This window comes from Pelodiscus sinensis, chromosome 7 (assembly GCF_049634645.1).
Source record: "Pelodiscus sinensis isolate JC-2024 chromosome 7, ASM4963464v1, whole genome shotgun sequence".
NCBI classification, from domain to species: Eukaryota; Metazoa; Chordata; order Testudines; family Trionychidae; genus Pelodiscus; species Pelodiscus sinensis.
In genome coordinates, this window is record NC_134717.1 from 40,820,091 (window position 1) to 40,843,012 (window position 22,922).

Here is a 22,922-nt window from a genome sequence, read left to right on the forward strand (position 1 = left end):
TGTGGACCAGCTTGCAGAGACCTAAAATGTGAAGTGTTTTCTTATTAACTTACATTGAAGGGTATCTTCTCTGAGCACAATGTTTTTTAATTAAAGTGTAAGGTAAAGTATGAAGAGCTGAACTGTAAGTGCCTTGTGTTATGGATTCAATTCAGTTGGCCTATAACATAGTGTCTGCAATATCATCAGGAAGTACCCCGTGCAGTGTATGTATTCTTTGGCAAGGTGGTCAGATGCCAAGATAGGGATTTGCATTTCATCTATTGCCTCACCACAGTTAAGGAACTCCATCACACCAAAGCCATCCACTATGTCCTGCACCTTTCCCAGAGTCAGTACCCATCAAAGCAGAAGGTCATTGATTGTCTTAGAATCCTAGGCTGGAAGAGACCTCAAGAGGTCATCAAGTCCAGCCCCCTGCCCAAGGCAGGACCAATCCCAACTAAATTAACCCAGACAGGGGTTTGTCAAGCTGAGACTTAAAAACCTCTAGGGATGGAGATTCCATCACCTCCCTGGGTAACCTATTCCATTTCGTCACTACCCTCCTAGTGAAATAGTTTTTCCTAATATCCAACCTCGACCTTTCCCACTGTAACTTGAGACCATTGCTCCTTGTTCTGCTATGTGTCACTACTGTGAACAGCCCTTCTCCATCCTCTTTGGAACCTCCCTTCAGGAAGTTGAAGGCTGCTATCAAATGCCCCCTCTCTCTTCTCTTCTGCAGGCTACACAAACCCAAATCCCTCAGTCTCTCCTGTCCCCTAATCATTTTGGTTGCCCTCCTCTGGACCCTCTTCAGTGGTGGTGGAAAGTAATTTGCAAACTTTCATGGAAGTTTTCATGTTAAAACTTTTGTAGCCACTGATGATTGTCCCATAACCACATAACTATGCAGTCCCACAAGTCTGTGGTTGTTTCCTGGCACCAGAACCAGCATTCCACCGTGTCTATAGAATCAAATGCTGCCATCATCTCCAGTCGCTATCTCAAGTGCTTTGCAGAAAAGTATGTTCATGGCTTCCCGAGATTCTTCTTCGTTCCAGTATAAGGCATAAGATGGTTAATATGCAGGATAAGGCATAAGATGGTTAATATGATTGCCATAGTACTACTTTGCTGCTGAAGGAGTTCCATACTAGGTTCCATGCTTACCTCGCTATGTTGTCTACATGGATAACCAGAAAAAAAAGGTGCAAAAAGATTGTTGTTGCTTTCAAGAAAGGGGTGAGGGAGGAGATGCGTGCATTAGGGGATACTGATGAAATGTACCCAGAACCACCTGCTGCATTGGTTTGGTCCCATTGGACACTGGGAGCATAATCTAGGATGCAAAGGGGGCAGCAGGAACTGTGGCATAGATACCCACAGTTCATTGCTGTCAAAGTTGACAGTAGCCACCCCACTAGGGCACACTATGTTGAACTTTTGCAGATAATGTGGACATGCACCTTCAACTTTACAAAATTGGGTGCTAGAAAATCAACCTTCATAAATTGGAGATCTCTTAGTGTAGACAAGGCCTATACCTGGTTGACTCCTGGACTGTAGAAATCTTTGTTTCAATTAAATGTTGACAAAGAGGAATTCAGAAAAGAGAAACAAAAAATAATAGTGTTATTGAGAATGGTGTAACTAATTTATGAAGGAGGTTCAAAAGAAAGTAAGTGTAGTTTGGGTGTATAATGAAAGAGGACAAGAAGTTAGAAAGCTGTAAAAAACAAAACAAAAAAAGTGTATAAAATAGCCCTAAGAAGTGACTAGAAGTCTTGGGAAGAGATTAAGCAAAAATAATATTAAGATGAAAATCTTGGAAGATTACCTTATGGCGAGCCCTGTGAACTATGAAATAATCTCCCAAAAAACTGATGGAAAAACCATTTTTCAAGCCATTTCAATCTACAGGCAGTCCCCGACTTACGCGGATCCGACTTACGTCGGATCCGCACTTACGAACGGGGCTTTCTCGCCCCGGAGGTCGGGGCAAGAAAGCCCCGTTCGTAAGCTGCTCCGGTGCACCTGGTCTGCTGGAGACCGTCTCCAGCAGACCAGGGGCACTGGGCGGGTTCCCGCGCTTCTGAGGCTTTGCCAGAGCAAAGCCTCAGAGGCGCGGGGAACCGCCGCTGCTGCTGCTTCAGTCCGGGTGCCTGTGGTCTGCTGGGGACCGTCCCCAGCAGACCACAGGCACCGGGACTGAAGCCACAGCCGCGGCGGGGTCCCTCGCCTCTGAGGCTTTGCCAGAGCAAAGCCTCAGAGGCGCGGCACCCCGCTGCCGCTGCGGCTCTGCTCCCCATGTCCCTGGTCTGCTGGGGGGGGGGGGGGGCGCAGCTAGTGTGCTCCCCCCCCTCCCCCCAGCAGACCAGGCTTTTGTTTTGGACTCTGGGGCAGAGCAGCTGGGGCGCTGCCGATTGGTCCTGCAGCGCCCGCTCTGGGCACTACTGGACCAACCCAGCAGCACCCCAGCTGCTCTGCCCCAGGCGTCCCCAAGTCAGCTTCTGCTGAAACTGACCAGCGCTGACTACAGGAAGCCCCAGGCAGAGTTGCTCTGCCCCGGGCTTCCTGGAATCAGCCGCTGATCAGTTTCAGCAGCAGCTGACTTGGGGACACCTGGGGTTCTTAAGTTGATTCTGTATGTAAGTCAGAACTGGCGGTCAGTTTCAGCAGTGTCTGAATCTGGACGCCAGTTCCGACTTACATACAGATTCAACTTAAGAACAAACCTACAGTCCCTATCTTGTACGTAACCCGGGGACTGCCTGTAAACTCAAAGAACTGGGAGTATACTTCCTTGGAAAAGGGATGGCTAGAGCTAAACTTTCTTTCATATTTTATTATGGCAATTCCTGCTAATTTTGCTATATTTAATGTAGTATTTTCATTATAAACTTTATTTGTGCACCTGGAAAAAGAAATATAGGCATTTGAATAATATTGAATACTCAAAAACAGGGAAGTTGGGGGCAGGAAATTATCACTTCATATGCATGTTAAGTTAGAAACATTGCTGGGACTTGTCTTTCTAGGACTGTCCAGGAATATAAATTGAAAACTAAAAATTATATTAACATTTTTTTTCTTTTGTCATGAGGAGAGAATCCTCACGTGATAAATTTATTATATAACTTAGTTAACTTTGAATTAAATTTCCTTGTGCTGCCATTAACCTAAGTAATCTTTTCCCAAATATGCATTTTGTTGGAAAATGTCTCTTATTTGGTATACCTTTTAGGTATAGAAACTTGCTTACATGTGCCCTTAACTTTGTATCTGCTGATTGTATAATGTGACCTTAGATTTGTTAATTTATTAATCCCATTCAGGCTGGCAACATGCAGTCTTTTTTAACTCTAGAACCTCTCCCCAGTAATGTTTGTCTTGTTATTGGCATGCTGTCTTTTTCACTGCAAATAGTGTAAGTCTTCTAATTTCTTTGTTGCCTTAATTAGTTAAATGCACAAGTCTAGTCTGTTTTGATTGATTATGCAGTCGTTTCTGCACTTTTAAGACAAAATGGAGAGTAAATGTCTGAGAAGAACATAGTCTCTTAATTTTATTACATTTGCTCTGTATCCCTGCATGAGTAATCAATTTAGACATGGAGTTGTATCGATTAAATCTATTTCTTTGTAGCAAATAAAGATATTTAAATTGGTTTCAAGTGATTTACAGATTACTACATGGAGCACTTTTCCCCCCGCCTTGAAGCAATAGATTTATCCTTTAAGAGGATAAATACTCTCCAGGGTTAGGAAGAGCTTTCTATTTTTTTTTTAACTTTTGTTTCCTTATAGCAAGGCTACAAATAGATAGTTATAGAAAGTCATTTTTAAGGGCCAATCTATGTGAACTGTACTTGAATGAAGTTCAGTGCTGAGTATGGGGATTTATTTTTTAAAACCTCTAGATCAATTGACTTATAAAGCTTTTCTCTTGAAAATTAGGCGTTTCATAAAATAATTCAATACACCCATGTACTTGTAATGCAGTAGAATGCTGGCAGAAATAAAATTGACACTATCCACCTTGAAAAATGGCTTTTAATACAAGCAATACATGGTTTATTACAGCCTATACAGCTAAAAAATTTTTGCTTTACTGTGTGTCTTGCAAGTGATAAACTGAATACTACTTCAGCAAGGTTCTCTGTAAAAGTCAATTCAAAGTTTCTGCTCCTGAAAGTAACTTACAGTCTATGAAGTTGAACTACAACATTCAAACTTGGGTTCATGAATTTTGGCTCCTAATCCGAAGTCCGAAGCCTATAGAAATTGCCTGACTTTCAAAGGTGCTGAGTGCCTAAGAATCACATTGATGTTAATCAATAGCTGTAAGAACATAGCACCTCAGAAAATCACACTGAATAGATGTAGCTATATGGATTTAGAAGCTTACCATTAAAAATCCAGAACTGAAAATCCTGACCATTCTGTCATACAATACCCTTATAATAACTTCACCATCATCACAGAGAGGCTTCTGCATGCAGGAGAAACTTCTCTAATGCATTATCCTTATTGCTAAAAATAGGTCTGCCTTTTATCTTGGGATTTTTAACATGTGTGTTAGCTATCTCAAGGTAAAAACAAAGTGAAGACACAGTACTATAATTTTACCATGAGGTAAACTTGATGAATATAACTCCAGATGTGGGTATTATTCTGACTCCACCTAGTTTAATGTACGGAAAAACCGAAGTTCCTTGGCTTCACTGTGACTCTTACATTGGGATAGCTCATGCATTTTGGTTACCTCAAGGTAAAGTGCATGCTTTTTCTATCCTGTGAGGACAAGGACTAAGCCTGCAATAAAATGAGCAGTGATGATAGTCTGGAGTGAGAAAGTGAGCTTATTGGCATTCTGAGGTGGGCTCAGAGTACAATGCATTTAAATGCAGTTCTGCGCAGGAGAGGTGGAGAAAGCAGAAAATTTGAGCCCAATCCTGGGCCCAGAAATGCATCCAGTGGTTCCCATGCACATCGCTCTCACAGCCAGCTCCTACCTACATACCTCCTGATAAGTTAATTACCTTTGTTTTTGCCGGCCTGCTTGCTCCCCTGAGCTTATTTCCTCTATTGAATCCTGGCTGACAAAGCTCCATGTAGTCATCAATTACATGATTAACCAATAAGACTGGTTTTATTGGTTAATCCTATCAATGATACACACTCCTTCCCTCCTTTCCCCTCCCCACCATCAGAGGCAGCGGGGCAGTGGAGAATAGCAGGAGCCAATAAGGCAAGGAGCTGACTTCTAAGACAGCTCTCCATATATGCTGGCTCCTGCAAAGCTTCCTGCTTATTAGAGGCAGCGAGTGGTTGGGGGGGGGTGAGGGGGGGGGGCAGGCTCCCCTTGAGCATCAGCTTCCGCCTGACTAGTGTGATACCCATAGTAGGTCCTGATGAAACCTGGTCTTTCCCTTCAGAGGGAGGAGGGATGAGTGCTGCTCTGCCTGGCCTGGGATAAAGAGCCTTCTCCCATTGGGTTTGCCTTTTTTCAACTTCTTGGTGCTTTTGGTCCTTGGAAATGTGTCAGTATAGGTAGTCTAACCCCACTCCCCGTTTTGCAGCAGCTTCTGAGCCTCCCTACCCCAGTCCTGCCTGTAAAGCTCTGTTCCTTCATCCCTTGCAAGCCTGATTTCACCACCTCCCACTTAAAGACATACTGTGGTCATTTTGCCATGGGTTCTCAAGCTTCTTTGCACCATGATTCCTTCCTTTCAAACAAAATTAGAATACAATTCCAGGAAGGTGGACTGAAGCCTGAGCTGGCACAAACCCTACCTCAAGTAAGAGGGCCAAAACCCAAGCCCCACTGTGGTGGGCATGCGGGCAAAGCTGAAGGTTTTTGACTTTGGCCCCAGCCCTAAATCCCAGCAAATCTTAACACCAGCCTTGGTAAAATTGGATCATTACAACCAATTTTGAAGTCCTGATCCACTGTTCTAAGATTTCAGGATGTGGAGATGTCTGTCTCCTGGTGGTGCCAAAACAGAACAACCAAAGATGAATTTTAAATGTTTTTATAAAACTTGGGATTGAATAAAGTTGGGCTTCGAATCATAATCTTATCAGTTAGCGAGGGATATTTATCTGCAGCAACAGATGCATAAAAATCAGCTTCTGAAAAATAGTAGCTTCTTTGTTTAACTGATTTCCCAACAAATTAATGGTGTATTTTGTTAAGACTGAGATTTTTTTTCCTCCCAACATTTAAGGCCGTTCAGATGTTGAGACTCGACTACCCTACTTGGGTGTTGAGAAATATATCAATTCATACATCAGGGGTTTCTAAAATTATATTGTTTGCAATAACAGAAGTTAATAATTGTAAAATACAAATTTTAATACCCATAGAATTGTAATTTTTCCATTAAATCCCCCTCTGTTAAACTTATTTTTTGATAGGTACAAGAAAATTCACCAGGACATAGAGCTGGACTGGAGCCATTCTTTGATTTTATTGTTTCCATTAATGGTTCAAGATTGGTAAGTTCATTGCATATTGTACAAGTCCAGCTGCATGTAAGCTATAGATTTCTGTGCTGACAATCTATTTTTACTAAACTTTGTGTTCATATTTTACTTGAATTGTTTTATTTAAATTGATAAATCTAAATACTTCAAAAATTAGTCTCAGTAGCATGACTTTCAGCAAACTTAAACTGGAGAACAGCATTTGTCATGATCAAAACAAAGGTGGATTGACTTAAATCACCACGTAGAAAGCCTCCATCTAAATCATCCATTTATATTTGTTTTCCAAAAAAAAAGGTGCTTTCTTGTTGTTTGACATAAACATTGTTGATTTATAACTAAATATAGCCTTTGCACTAGTTTTGGTACATCCCAGGAGAGTAGACAACGATCAACATATATTTATTTAAACAACAATACAGCTTATTTTCCCAATCCTGTAACATATTTTTTTTTGTTTGTTTTTGGAAAAGATTGATTTTTATCCACACTGATCAAAGCTGCTGGACTCTGGTATCTTGACATGCAAATGTTATAGTACTGGAATGAAGAAGAATGCGGTGATCCAATCTATCTTTTTCCACCGCCTTACCCCCCAAGAATAGGGTCTCTTGCCACTCTAATAGAGCCTGAGTCATCTACAGAGAGGAAAGGAGGTGAAACATACAGTACAGTCCCTTTGGCACTGGATTTTGGCAGGCTAGAAGAGGAAGGCCTGGCCATATCTCAACTAAATGCCTCAAACATGGAGTTTCTGCTGCCAGAGCAGAGTTTAATTAGGAGGAAAATAGGAATACTTGGTCTGCCTGAACTCACTTTTCCAGATCTGTAATATGATCCTGGCACCTCTCATGGGACATGCTGTGCAAGTGGAACTTTCCACAGAAGAGCTCTTGTGTATTCTGCAGTCATTAAAGTGAATCCTATGCACTTTTATGATGCTGGTGGCCTGGTGCCATAACTAAAGAAGAACTCTGTAGGTGTGTCTCTCTGACTTTGTGATAGCAGGTGACTGAAGATCAGAACTTCTAAAAGGAGAGAGGTAGCCCTACTACAGCTGCCCTATCTTTCGTTGTTTATAATGTAAGATAGTGTAACTGTAGCTACGCAAGCTTTTTAGCAGAGAAGATTTCCAAATCTATGGGGGAAATAACAAGGAGCTTCTATGTTCAAAGTGCAGTTCTGGTTGCATTTTACATAGGTCCAGTGGAAGCAAAGAAAATAGGCAACTGAAGTCAAAGTAAACTGGAAATATTCTAAAATTCTTCTGAACCACAAGGCTTGATTTTGGAATGGACATTATATGGTAGCATTGTGTTGTAAATAGTTACTTTGCACATTTGGATTATTGTTTACATCAAGAAGGGCTAGATTTTGGCTATGGAATTGACATTTGCAGTACCCTGTTAATTGTGGAAGAGTGTTTTTCCACAAAACTTTAAGAACAATTTATGTTAAGCCATGTCATTTTGGACTCCAGTGCTTTCGTTTTTCAACTAAGTGCTAAAATTTGGAGCTAGATTTGGGCTCAGTAGTATCCTATATGTCTTTTGAATAAACAAATTAATGTAAAATTAGTGCAGTTGTTTCAGATCTTATAGCAGTGATACTTAATCACAGTGCTTCTGGAGCCTAATTAGCGATCATCATTATCCAAAAGAGCCACAGTAGTGTGAATGTATTGTTTCATTTTGAGATATATCGTAACAGAATGATAGGAAATGTTTTTTATTTACATATGTTTGGGTCAGTCAGTCATTTGTTGTGAGAAAAATATATATTACTATCCTATAGGAACATTATCTAGAAAATGCCTATTTTAAAAGCTTGTATACTTTCACAAGTCTAGAAAAAGTTATCAGTCTATGCTTCTGGAACAAACCGTAAATTTGTCTATCGTGTTGAATGTCCCTATTACTCTTTTTGTTTTGCTTGTTCAGTACATTAACCATACAGTTAAAGACTTTCATATAAGAAATGGTTGGAAGCATAATAATTGCTTGACATGTTAATTTTATGTACAGATTGAACCTCTGTGGTCCGGGACACTCTGGTCCAGCAGCACCCATGGTCCAGCAGGACCACAGGTGTTGCAGGACCAGAGAGCCCAAGCTGTAGAAGTTGCCTGCGGCTGGCAGCCTGCAGGGCCAGTGGCCTGGGGGCAAGGGAGCCCAGCGAGCAAGCTGGCATCTGGGGGAAGGGGGACAGGTAGCCCTGCCTTTCAGGGTTTGGAGCCCCACCAGCTGGGGGGCAGGGAGTCCTGCCAGCCAGAGATGCGGAGCTCAGCTGTGGCCAGACTGAGGCCAGCAGGAGAGAACAGAGGGTGCAGAAGCCTGTAGGGAAACCTGGCTGTAGGGGCAGGGAGTCCCACCAACCAGACAGGGGTCAGTGGCCATAAAGGAGTGAGCCCCACCAATGGGCTGGAGGCAGCAGAGACCAGCAGGCATGCTAGGGATAGCCCAGTGGCTGGGGCTGCAGCCAGGAAGGGAGCACCTGGAAAGCTCATTGGCCTGACCTCTGCTGGTCCTGCAAATTACCTAGTTCAGGACCACTTGTGTTCTGAGAGTGCCAGACCAGGAAGGTCCAACCTGTGTTGCATAAGACAAATCATAGCTTACTAATGCCAGATTTTTATCACATTAAAGCACAAAGAATTAATTTCCTTAACGTTGAATTGGTTATGTTTGTGTGATTTGTGTGTTTAAAAATCAAGGCAAAACTTTAGGTATATTTATTACTGTGAGTATAGAAGTTAAGAACATTACTTGATAGAAAACTCAGAAGAATTGAACATTTTAAATAAAAAAGCCACTGTACAGAAATCTAATAAATACTTCCTAATCTCTGTGTTCTCTGTGTGGCACTTTGAAATGCAAATTTGGTGCTATAAATTTGAACAGTTCTTTTGTTACAAATCATGTTGTTTTACAGAATTTATGTGTACTTCCAGAATAAAGACAATGACACACTGAAGGATCTGTTGAAAGCAAGTGTTGAAAAGCCTGTAAAAATGCTAGTGTACAGTAGCAAAACGCTGGAACTGAGAGAAACATCAGTAACTCCCAGTAATATGTGGGGTGGACAGGGTCTGTTGGGAGTAAGTATTCGTTTCTGCAGCTTTGATGGAGCCAATGAAAATGTATGGCATGTGTTGGTACGTATAATCTTTTAAACATTTCTCTACTGCAAAAAGTCATTGCTTCCAACTTAATTAATCATGTTGCCCTTCTTAATTTTTAGCTGAAAATAATTTAAAAACATGTAGCAGTGGGGTGGGAAGGCTCATTATTGAGTGCAAAGTAAAGTATCTCCAAAATTATCAAAAAGTAGACTAGAAACAAGAAATGGTAGCCTCACTATTTTTAGTCATAGGGATTCTTCTACATACCTTATTAGTCACGTAGTTACTAGTAAGCAAACTCTCAGTTAGAAACATAGGACTGGAAGGGACTTTGAGATGTCATCCCATAAATCTTGCTGTCCTTAGGCAGGACCAGGTAACTTAGAGCATTCCTGGCAGACGGGCCTGTTCTTAAAAACCTTCAATGACAGGGACTCCCATGTCATGGTAACTTATTCCAATATTTAACTATTCTTACAGTTAGAAAGATTTTCTAATAATCACCTAAATCTCCCTTACTGCAGGTTGAGCCAGTTACTTCTTGCTTGTCCGTCCTTCAGTGATTCTGAAGAACAATTAATAACCATCTTCTTTATAACAGCCCTAAATATATTTGAAGATGGTTATGTCTCTTCTCCCCTTCCCCCATATCACCCTTTCTCAAGACTAAAAATGCTCAGCATTTTTAACCTTTCTTCATAGCTCAGGTTTTCTAATCTTTTTATCATTTTGTAGCTCTCATTCAATTTGTTCATATCCTTTTAAAGTACTCCCTCTGGGTCCTCATGAATACTGTGTAGATCAGGACAGTTATTTTCCTGTATCTTCTATGCAGCATTCCTGTTAATTCATCCTAGAGAATTAGCTTTCTTCAAAACTGCATCACATTGTTCGCTCGTATTACATTTGTGATCTGCTATATCATTATTTTATTTAAAAAGGAAAAGAAATATGAATGTTAAACAATTACTTTGGTTGTGTCTTCTGATGTCTTTTTGTGGAATGCTTTACACACAGATTGTGTCTTTGAGCAAAAACAACTTTTAGAGTGTTTTTTTTTTTTCTTGGAAAGTTAAGATCAACATATTATGTCCCCAAATTGTTGGGAGTCCAGTGTAGCATATTTTTAAATGACTAAAACTGTTTATAAATGGGCAAAATAATTGACTTAAGGGCAGTTGATTCATGTCTGGATATGGATAACCTAAAATGATTTATAAATGGGCAAAATAAGCAATCTTAACCCAACTCCAGGTGAATGCCCAGCTGGGGAAGGCAGCTGAAGCCCCTCTCCCTCCATCCAAAACCAAACCCCTTCCTCCATGACCATACCCCCTTCATCACCTTCTTTTCCTTCCTGTCCCCCAGCCAAGCCCTGCCCAATCCCCCCCCCCCCCCCCAGCTGTGGGCCAGGGCTGCTGTGCCCCAGCCCCTCCCTGGCCACCAGGGAGCCGGGCAGCTGGGTAGTGTAGGCAATTTTGGGAAGGTAGTGCCTTCACTTACCTGTGCCCATGTCCAGGAAGTAAAAAGTTTTTAAATCTCTTGCTTAAAGCTGTTTTAAGCTGCTGTGTTAATACAGGGCAACTAACATATGAATATTAAATCAAAATTTAAAATGTTTAGTTTTGTCCTAAACTGTTGGGCTAGCAGGAGAAATTGTTAATGCCTTCAGTTACAATAGCATTTCAATATTTCGATCAAATCTGTGCATGAGTTTTAAATCTAACCCTTTGGGCAGTGCTTTAACTTCCTTGTTGATGTCTTCAGGATATCCTTGACCCCCCCCCCCCCCCCAAGGCTGTACATTTTACCTTTGTGGGGGGGGGGGGGAAGAGGAGAGGAGAGAGAGAGACTGACTGACTCATACTCTTCTCCTGTAATAGTTTTACTAGAGGCCAGGGTGCACTTTTTTTAGGATTGTGTTGGACTAAATTCACTGCTGTCCTTTTTGTATTGATTCTTTGGCTTCATGAGCTGGTTTTGTTGACACCTTCAGCTCCTGAACACTCAGTCTTTTAAATGAATATGTAGCATGCTTCTAATTGCTTGGTTCTTCTATGGTAAGAATATTTCAGATAACCTTTGATGTTTGGGTTTTTTTAAAACTATTTCCAAGATACTACTTCAGTGTCATAGTGTTGAACAGGAATTGAAATTTTTTTTAAATTCAAAATCTCTTATTCGTAAAGATTTTTTTAAATGAATTTTCTGTGGTCAGCTGCGTTTGGCCCCAAAAAGATTCCCCACTCCTGGTCTACCGAAAGATATTACCTCTTCCGCCTTGCTTTCAAACTAGAAAAGTTACTAAATTCCTGTCCTTTTTCCCTGTCTTTGAAGAGGTGATTCTTGTTTGGTGTAGAGTTGCTGAAATACTGCATCAATATAAATTTCTACTCTAAAATGGTTTCTTAGCTCTGTAATTGAGTATGTATTGACCTTGCATTTCTGGTCTGTAACCATTTATTCATGTAACAACTGCATTAGGAATTTGAAACTAGATGATTGCCTTAGAGACACTGTTTGTTGAATACACATCTGAAAGAGGCTCGTGTACTCTAACCAGCTAAAGAATTAAGAATTTTTTATTCTTTGAGTGAAAATGTTTTATAAGTAACATTTTCTGTAAAATATTTCCCAGCCACATCCTTCAATTCATAAAGTATAAGCAAATTGCACAGTGTCAGGCTGTAGTTCAAGGGTCGTAAACATGGTATCTCCCTTGGCTTGTATCTGGTAACGTCTCAAGTATCCTAGTATAGCATAGTTGTAGCTACATCCTAAAATTCGATAAAAGTGCAACCAAGTTTGTAATGACCTAACATTGTAAGAATACATTATAATACAGTACTTAATACTCATTTTTGCATAAATATTGAGGTCTCTCCATTAAATCCTCCAGCTTGAAGATTGGAGTCAAAGCATTTTGTGTGGCATGGGAAAATACTGACAAACTAGAGATGCATGTGATATTTTATCAAATCTTTTATTTGTATGTTGCAGGAATTTTGAATTTCTTATTGTTTGTTAAAATTGAGACTAAGTGTAGCATAAGTATTTGGAACATTTTTACATTTAATTCCTTTAAACTCAAAGTTTGGGGAAGGCTTATTACTTGTTCTGTTTTTGGCTAATATTTGGAGAATATTTAACTTTTTGTAATATTTTTATCTTGGAACTAGGAAGTTGAATCAAATTCTCCTGCTGCACTAGCAGGTCTTAGACCACACAGTGACTATGTCATCGGAGCAGATACTGTCATGAATGAGGTATTATAATTTTGAGTTTCATTTACAAAGCAAAGTACCAGGGCAAGATTACATTACATTAACCTCAGCTTTCTCAGAATCCTATGCTAATAGAAGTTCTTTGTCTCTTAGTGGAAGGAGCTGTGGCACAGCAAGTCTATATTTCTGAGTACACAAATATAATTTTAGTGTTTAAAATGCCTTCATTATAATAACGGGATTGGTTTTATCTCTCTCTATATAAAAAAATTTCCTGTGGGACGACAAAATGATGTCATCACGTTATCTGTATCCACATGCCACTGCTTCTGCCTCCATCCATAGCCGCTTTCTGTGGCCAGTCTGTGCACCATACCCTTCAGACATGGGCAGTTCTGGCTCCCACTTCATGCCCCAGGAGGCTGCACCACCAGAGAGGAGCAGCTGGAGCCAGGTCCCCTCTGCCATCTGAGCCCAACACTCCACTTCCCCCTCCCAGGTTGTGGCCAGGTCCTCTCCCCACCACCCTCATCCGAGCCCTGCCGGGTCCTCTCTGCAATCTGAGCCTCCAATGTGTGCCTACTTATTCATTGGTATTTGTATCACTGGCATGCCCCACGGGGCTGTTTGCTGGCAGCACGATGCAGTCCCAATCTGTTCAGTCTGTCTTCACACACAACCTTTCTGGCTCTGTATTCATTTTCACTGCCTGGCTTGCAAATCTCTCCATGTCTGCTACATCTTTGGAGGTAGGGTGACCAAAAGTGAACACAGCCAGCAGTGCAGGTGAGGCCAAACTCTCAACTTATAGAATGGCATAAAAATGAAAGTTCTTCATTAATTATAGCAATCTAATGCAATCTAATGCATTAACTCAAGCAATCTAATGCAAAACAAATTAGCTAGATTTCAAAAAGTAGCAGTATGCGGTGCCTGAGCTATGGTGCAGGGAGCCATGCGAAAGCAAGTAAGTGTCCCCCATCCCCACAAGCTGAGACTCTGCATCCCCATCCCACCCACTCACCACCTCTGCCGATACTTCACACCCCCAGCCACCTTACTCCTTCCGCTAAGACCCCAGGCCCACTCCTGCCCTCTTCCCCCAGCTAGACACTTGCACCCTGCCCTCTGGCCACACACCTACCCCCAGAAAGAGGGAGGGTTGGTGAGTGTAGTGAGCAGGGGATGCAGCCCCCTAGTAATTTTTTAAAATAATTTGAAAGATTTATTAGGAATTAAACATGATTTAAACTTTCAGATTTCAAATTAAAAAAAATCATCCCAAATATAGTAGTTTGAAAAACTGAGATGCCAATCTGAAAATGTAGATAAAATATTTTCTGTAGGGTGTAATGAAATTTGTTACATATACGAAGGCTCCTGTCTTTCAGTAAGTATCTTAGAGATGCCAGGCACTGCTGGTTCTGTATTGGAACTGATGAGATTCCAATTTCCATGTTTTTGGTTCTTAGAATTAAAAAAACTATTTTACAAAATTAACTGTTCAATGTTTGTCTTTTTTTCAGTCTGAAGATCTGTTCTCCCTCATTGAAACACATGAAGGAAAACCTTTAAAACTTTATGTATACAACACAGACACAGATAATTGTCGAGAGGTGATTATTACACCAAATTCTGCATGGGGTGGAGAAGGCAGGTAAGCTGATTTAACACATCAAATGGTGGTTTTGCAGCAGCACCTTGCCCATTCAGGAATAGGACCCCACTGTGCTTCAGGCTGTAGAAACAGGAGAAGATAATTCTTGATGCAGAGTATTAGCATTAATAAGAAACTGTACAGTGATAATTTACGTACAAATTAATTTGTAAGAGTGCCAATTTTTGTAGTTAAACTCAAATTAAGTGGAATAAAAGTTAATAAAACTTTATGGATGCTCAATGCATTAGACTTGAAATCTTAATACACACAGTATGCTAAACTAAAGCATGCAGTAGATACAACAGAAGACTGCAGTAAATGTTCCTGGGTTTTATTTTCAGCTGTCTCTGATTTACTCTGATTTTGGGCGTAACTAAGTTCTGTACTTTATTTCCCTATCTGTATATCTCTTAAACAGGATGTGATTGAGACTTAGCTATGTTTCTAATAATTGTTAAATCTTTACAACACCAGAAGTATTCAGTAGTGATACTAGTGGCTAAAAGGGGTTATAGAAGTTCAAAGTAATAAGTATAATCTGCTAGTGAGTGTGTTTCCACAGAAAAATGATAGTGTGTACTTGAGTACTTTTCAGTGTAACAATGGACACACAATGATTTACAAGGCTTTAGTTCTATTTTGAGATTCGTTGTGAAATCTTGACCCAGTTGAAGATATTGCGCTATGTTTTCTAATAGCTATTTGCTTGTGGTATATTGTACACTAATTCTCCAAAAGAAGTTATAGAAGCCTCATTAATCCAGTTTTAAGTGACAACTACTCAAAGGAAGCCCTTGGGGAAAAAAATACCGTAAGAGGAAGTAGTCCTTTAGTTGCAAAGAAACAGACTCATCTAATAAGTCTCTTCTGCGAGCGCCTATAGCTCTTTTATGGACACACTTCTGTCTTGCTGTAATTATTGTGTTTTTTGGGAATCCAAGAACTGAGTCCTTTCCATATTATAGAGCGGTGTTTCCCTTTTTTTATTTATTTATTTATTTATTTATTTAAATCACAGAACCCTTTTCAACTTGGAAAAATTTTAAGGAACCCCTACAGACAGGGAAAAAGTTTGTTGAGCAAAAAAAACACCCCACCACCCAAGCACATGGAAGGCCGCTAGATCCCTTGGTAAAAGCAGAGTGGTAGCAGGAGGCAGCGGGGGGAGAGGAATCTTGGGTTGATTGGGGAGAAGCGGGACCAGCAGCTGTTGCTGCTGCTAGGTCCCCTGGTAAAACCAGAGCGGCAGCAGGGGACGGGGAGATGTCTGAAAGCCCAGCGGAGAGCTAGAGTCTTTGCCCGCTGGGCTCCTTTCTGTCTCCTTAAGGGCGGGGGAGCATTCAGGTTCTCTCGGAACCCTTACTTTCACTTCGCGGAACCCCAGGGTTCCACAGAGCACCATTTGGGAAACACTGTTATAGAGAATTGTTCAGTGTAGGGTCCATGGTTGTCATGATTTTATGCATGTATCAAGATCAGACTGATCTGTCTCTGTCTCACCTTTATATGTTCATATTTTAAAAGCTTAGGATGTGGCATTGGCTATGGGTATTTGCATCGGATACCTACACGTCCATTTGAAGAAGGAAAGAAAATTTCTCTCCCTGGGCAATTGCATAGTGCACCCATCAGTCCACTGAAAGATGGATTTACAGAGGTAAGTTGTAATTTTTTCATAGCTTGATAAAATCATAACTGAAGAAACTAACTTTGTTGTTTTTCATTTTTCTGGATTTTAATGAAAACAAAACTGTTAACACTAACTTCTCATTTTTGTAAGGTTCAGCTGTCTTCAGTTAATCCCCCATCCACCTTACCGCCTGGAACAGCAGGAATTGAACAGAGCCTCTCAGGATTGTCCATTAATTCAACCCCTACACCTGTCAGTAGTGTTCTAAGTACAGGTATGTATTTTTTAAAAACTCACTTTTGAAGTGCATTGATTTCTGTAATTCAGAAAGATGGATTTATCAGTTCATTTCACAAAGAGAAAAACATGTTTGTAGAAAATGCATATGATTTCCAGAGTATACTTATTCACTTTGCCTCTCCCAAAACCATTTCTCAAAAACCAGGGCTTAGTACATTTCACTTCATAGTCCAACGGTAAAATGTACTTTAACGGTAGGGCAAGAGTCTCCAAACTGCTAACACGAGGGTTCAGAATTATTGATAGCAAAACATTCTTATAAACCTGGCATAAAATGACTTACAATAAAATACTAATGCATAAACACTGAATCTCTATAAGTAGGTCCCTGCCAAATTCATGGCCAGGAAAAAACAGATCTCAGACTGTGAAATCTGGTCTCTTATGCGCTTCTTACCCTATACTGTACAGATTTCACAGGGGAGACTGACATTTGTAAAATTCAGGATCCCAACCTAAAAGAGCTACAGGAGGAAGGGGGGGGGAGGGTCACGATATTGTCACCCTTACTTCCAAACTGTTTTCAGAGCTCAGAGACCAGAGTGTGGCAGCACCCTGCCAGCAACAGTGCAGAAGTAAGTTTGGTAATATCATACCATGCCACCCTTCTGTGGTGCTGCTGGCTGCAACTCTGCTGTCAGAGCTGGGATCCCAGCAAGCAGCTGCTTCCTCCTGCTGCCCAGTCCTGAAGGCACCATCACCAACAACAACCCAAAAGTAAGGGTATCAGTACCATAATCTCCCCCCCCCCCATAATAACCTTACAACTATCCCCCCAACTCATTTTGGGGGTCAGTACCCCTACACTTACAGCACTGTGAAATTTCAGATTTAAAATGCTGAAATAATTAAATGTATTATTTTTAAAATCTTATGACCGTGAAAGTAACCAGAATGGATTGTGAATTTGGTAGGGCCCTATCTAAAAGCTCTCCTTTGACAATATTTGTGAGGAAGAGGGTTGAAATGTTGCATGCTTGGACATATTTGAAATGATACTTTCATGTATCTTTTATTAGGTGTACCAACAGTACCATTATTGCCCACAGCAGTAAATCAGTCCCTCAGCGCAGTGCCACCAGTTAACCCAGCATCTACGTTACCAGGTGAGTATTGAAAACTTGAGCAAACTCAAATGTTTTAGAAACAAAATAACTCATGATTGGAGTCCAGGGCCACTTCAAAACTTTGTGATGTGGCTTCCCCTTCTCAAATTATTGCCCACCCCTGGTCTGGATAAACCATACTTGCTGCTCACTTAAAACATAGTTTTTCTTCAGCACTGATAAATGTACTAGACTCATAACAAGAAAAAAATGTGGCCTTGCCCTGCACACTGTTAATAATATTTTAGATGTGATGGGACCAATGAGACTGACATCTAGTAGGAAGGAGAGAGGATGAGGAAGGACAAGGTACATGTGTTCTGCTTGATAATGTAATTAAGTTTTTTCTAAAAATGTTGACCTTCTGGAAAAGTGGAACAGAGTTTTAAGGCAGGCTCCCTAGCAGAGTTACAGTTTAAATGTTAACAGGAACTAATGTGCATTAGTTTATTGGTTAACTGGTTAACCTGTTAGACTCTTATATCCCTAAGGATATCTATCATAACTAGGGATGTAAAATCCCGTTTAAGGGGTTAACTGGTTAACAGATGAAAGGGCCCATTGCCAACTTTTTGCATCTATAATCTTAACTTCTTCTCATTCTTAATTATACCCCCATGTCATGAAACTGTAAATGATTCTCTCTTCTCTCCTCCCCCTGACATTTTGCATCCTTTGAATATTTTTACACTAAAATCACACTATATACATTTTAATTCTTAATATTTCCCTGTGCTTTGAATCCATCTTTCAGATGCTGAACTTTTTGGTTAATGCTCAGTACATTTGGAGGTAGCATAAGACTAGTTTGTGCAAGACCTGAAACCTGAGGGGGTCACCTTTCTTGGAATATTTAGATGGCCACTAAATAGCTAGTGGAGATGGAACCTGCCTTCAGCAGATTTCATTTCTCCCACCACATACACTGCTGTATGACTGCCTTGGGTATATTTCAGGAAGAGGGGCAAGGCATGAGGCCTTCCTCCAGAAAGGAGACATCTACCCTACAGCTCAGAGAGGCTTTCCTTTTTGGACAGAAGCAAATATATGGGTGTGGGTATAAGCTCTTCTATGATTGCTCTGCTTTAGTGGCGTGGGTGTCAGATGTGTTTGATCAAATTATGATTTTTGACACTTTAACTGCACTATTTTGTATGGTTAGTGAAGTTACATTCAGTATTCATACCATTACTCTGCATATAGTTTATCATAAGCTCATCAATCTAGAGCCATGGGTGGTAGCCATCTGTTTCTGCATTTGGATCAGTTTAGCTTACAGCAGTATAGATAGCCTATTAAATGTTTAGTGATGATAAATTGTGTAGAGTTCCTGTATTGCACAAGCTCAGTTTCCAAAATCTATTTTAGACTGGTATGGTATTCACAAAGTGGGTAGCAAGAATGTTTGTTCAGAAATTAATTAAATGCTGAATCTTCATATGCCACAATCATTCTATTGTAGTTTGAAAGACAATGCACATCTTATATAGAATTTCTGTCTATTTCCTACTAACTGGTACAGGATACATAGGATTACTTATGTACTTTGAATGTTAATATGATGTTTTCTTAACACAATTCTTGGAGGCAGATTTCCCAGGGTGGAAAGAAAATATAGTAGAGCTAAGTGTGTGGACGCAATGGTAATGTCAGGAAATTCTTGATTCTTGTACCACAAAGTTGAAATGTCAACCCACAAAGAAGTTTGCTTTCATGAAAGTGGGAGTACTTCCCTGCCAACTCTGAGCAATATGAATGTTGCTTTGAAATCCCCAGGAAAACTGTTCATTACTTTTATGTTTGTAGTAGTGAAACTGTAAATTTAGGACATTTAAAGCCTTTTTAGTTAGCTACAGCTTGGCTTCTGTGTACCGTTAAGTTTCCTGGAAAAAATATTCACACTAGTCTTAGCTTTCAGTCTAAAGACAAGCTCTCTCTGTGAATCAGTCTGCCATTATTTTATTACTGATCTACTTATTAATCTGAACAATTTTTGGGGCTGGTACTGTTTTGAATCTGATGTTTTTTGTTTTTAAATAAAAACATTGTTGGATCTGATTTTGCAGTTTTCTGTTTGTTGTGACATGAAAGATTTATTTCAGTATTACTCGTTTTTAAATGGAAGAGGTGGCCCCAGTCCCATAAAGGCTTCAGTTTATTTTTTAAAAAAAAGTGCGGGAGGAAACAGGATATTCGGGTGATCTCAATGACAGGCACATGCCATCTTAATTCCATACATTTTTATAACTCATGCTTAATTTTGCATATTTCTTTAGAACTTGACCTTATTTCTGCTTATTTTTGTCCTTAGCCATAGTCTTTTTCGTTGTGTAAAAAACTAACACCTGTTTTGTTTAGCCTTGATTTTCCTGTTGTTTTATCCTATTTCTGTTTGTCACTTTAAAAACAAACAAACTTGTCCTTCCTTTTCATTATTGCTAATCTTATGGAAGATTCTTACTATGATAAACATAATTTATCCACTTCTGTATTTTTTTTAAACCTAAAACTTGATTATAATAGAATTCAGTGAGGAAGGTTTTTATTCCTAGGAATAAAATAGAATTTGCTGAGAAATGGGTAAAAAATCTAGCCCTTCCTCTTGCGACTACAGGTTAAACTTCTAAAATCTGGGACTTCTGGTCTAGCAACCAGACCATGGATATTGCTAGATCACAGAGCTCTGGCTGTGCTGGCAGTGGGGACCGCAGCTCTGGTGGTGGAGAGTAGGCTGGGGCTGGTGTTAGGGAATGTAGCCCCACCTGGGCCCCCGGCAGCAGGGTTGGCACCCAGGAGCACAGCCCTGGCCAGAGACAGCAGGGCCTGGCATCTTCAATACAGTGAAGAGCACAGCTCCATCCCCAATGGAAGCACAGCCCTGGCAGGACTGGAGCCAGCAGGGCTGGCAGGGACCAGGATTGACAGCTGGGAGGGGAGCCTTGACCTCCCCTGGTTCGGCAAACACCATAGTTCAGGACCATTGAAGTCCTGAAAGTGCTGGACTAGGGAGGTCGTATCCGTATTGCATCTAATTTAAATCCCTTTCATCACAGGGTTTTTAAGATTAAAAGAGGCTTGTTCACTTTCCCATTTGTAAGGAGAATTACCAAGTTGAAATGTAGTGTGAGTAAGTTCTATCTGGAATAGTTTTTCAACTGGCTGTATATAGCTCTTGAAATTGAGGTGTTTGTTTTGTTTTGTTTTAAAAAGGTCTGATTTCATTACCAGCTGGACTTCCTAACCTGACCAGTCTGAATTTACCTGCTCCACACATCATTCCTGGTGCTGGATTATCAGAAATCATACATCCCGGTATGTCTGCAAATGTAAATATTATAGTAACTGGTTTCTGAAGACCTTACACCATAGTATTTCCTTGATATCACCCTTCATTACTATTTCCAAGTTGTGCTCTGTTAGTTGGTTCAGTGGTTCCCAACCTTTTTTATACCGTGGACCGGCAAACTTTTGGAGAACCGGTATAGAAACATTTTCAAATTCATTATGGTAATTTTAAGTGATCACATCTTACATTGCATCTGCACACACCCAATAAGGGAACCCTGGGGAAAGATGGAGAAGAAGAGAAGGGAAAGGAAAGAAGGGGCGAGGAGCACAAGTGAAAGAGGGGACCAAGCTAGGGAGAGGCTGGGCTGAAAGCTTCTCTCACCTTGTCCCCTCACCCTGCTTCAGCTGCCTGGGTAGAGACAGCCCCTGCTCAGCCCTGGCTGCCCCACCAGCAGGTCCCCAAGCCAGTTCCCAGAGCTCAGTGAGGCTGAATGGTGGTGGCAAGGGCGTGCGCGTGCATGTGCGCGCGCTCTGACTGGGCTGGGAGCAGCTGGAGGCCAAAGAGAGGCTCCCAACCTGGCGGGAAGGGAGGAGAGAGCTTCCTGGCAGCACAAGTGTGGGCGAGAGAAGGGAATCACGGGGTGGAAGACTGGCGTGGGGGTGACCAGGAGCTTCTCCTTTGCTGCAGCTGCCCTCCATGGGGCCCCACCAGCTGGGCCGCATAATAGCTTCTGAATCTGGAACAGGAACCACATCCCTGGCTCCAGTCACAGCACACTGGGGCAGCCGCCTGCTGCGCCATTCACTGTGTTGCTGCATGGGGAAGTGGGGAGGGTGGAGAATGTTTTGTGCATGTATAGGCATGCACCTCTTACAGAGAACTATGCTCCCCAGTGGGTGGGGCTCAATTAGCAGCTGGGGACATGGCCTGGCAGTGTGCCACAGCCTGGCAAGCAGCCGTTTGCAGCCAGTCACTGGTCTGCACACCAGTGGTTGGGAACTGCTGGGTCAGTTCATGTAGAGCAGGGTTTCCCAACCTATGGGTGCAGATCCAAATATGGGTCACCATTACATTTCAAAAGGGTTGCCAAGTGTCTCCCCATGTGGTGCTCCTAAGGAGCCATTCACACATTTGAAAAGGTCCCCCCTGGTCAGCTCCACAGCTGGCTTAGTCTTAAGGAGCCATTCACCTGAAGTGGTACTCAACTTAATTGGTTTAACAACCTTCAGGCAGTTAAGCTAATTATTATCAGTTGAATTGAATACCATTTCAGTGACCCAGAGCAGAGTAAGGCAGGGGTCTCCAACCTTTTTAAGCATGAGATCACTTTCAGTGCAATCCAGGATCCACCTCAAACCCAAATGCCCTTGCCCCACCTCCTTTGTGCCCCTTCTCTGAGGCCCTCCCCTGCTTACTCCGACCTCCCATTCTCCCTCCCTTTCACCAGGCAGGGGCAGCGAGTTGGGACACAGGCTCTGGTCTTGGGCTAAGGGATTTGGAGTGTGAGGGGGCTCTGAGCTGAGCCTGGGGCAGGGAGTTGGGCTGCAGGAGGGGGTTCAGGGTGCAGGGTCTGTAAGAGTGTTTGAGTCTCGAGGGGCTCAGGGCTAGGTCAGGGGCTTGGAGTGTAGGAAGGAGTACGTGACTGGGGCAGGGGTTCGGCGCTGGCTCCAGCTGAACACTGCTTGTCACAGGTGGCTCCTGGGTGGTGGTGCAGGGGGCTAAGACAGGCTGGCCCCGGCCCTGGCCCTGCACAACTCGCAAAAGCAGCCAGCAAATTCCTTCCATCCCAGGCCCTGTTGTCCCTTTCTCCCCATTGTGTGGGGATAGAATACAAGGTGAAAAAAGGGGCACCCTGACATCAGCGCCCCTCCTCTCCCTTCCCTGCTCTGTACCACAAGCAGGAGGTTCCTGGGGAGGGGCAGGGGGAAGCTCCCAGGCAAAGGGCAGGAGGTGTGCAGCAGTGGCGGGGAGGGGCAGCTGAAGAACTGGCACTTGATAGCCTCTTGGCCAAACCAGTCAGGATCACCTGTCAGAGGCTCCAAGATCTACCAATAGATCCTGATCTATTGGTTGGTGACCACTGGAGTAAGGAACTATCCCTGGACATGTGAATAAAGAA

The 22,922-nt window shown here is 41.8% G+C and overlaps 1 protein-coding gene across 4 annotated transcripts in view; it reads left to right on the forward strand.

Annotated features, from left to right (window-relative positions):
• Window positions 1–22,922, forward strand: part of GORASP2 (golgi reassembly stacking protein 2) — a 30,999-nt gene that overhangs the window by 5,612 nt on the left and 2,465 nt on the right. Inside the window, exons 2-9 of one of the 4 annotated variants that reach the window (XM_075933609.1) lie at window positions 6,405–6,485; window positions 9,424–9,627; window positions 12,774–12,860; window positions 14,345–14,475; window positions 16,003–16,135; window positions 16,259–16,382; window positions 17,428–17,514; window positions 20,743–20,826. In XM_075933609.1, coding sequence (XP_075789724.1) covers window positions 6,405–6,485; window positions 9,424–9,627; window positions 12,774–12,860; window positions 14,345–14,475; window positions 16,003–16,135; window positions 16,259–16,382; window positions 17,428–17,514; window positions 20,743–20,826 — 931 coding nt within the window. Of the gene's footprint in view, window positions 1–6,404; window positions 6,486–9,404; window positions 9,628–12,773; window positions 12,861–14,344; window positions 14,476–16,002; window positions 16,136–16,258; window positions 16,383–17,427; window positions 17,515–20,724; window positions 20,827–22,922 lie in introns of all 4 variants that reach the window. The other 3 variants (XM_075933608.1, XM_075933607.1, XM_075933610.1) reach the window with 3 other exon arrangements.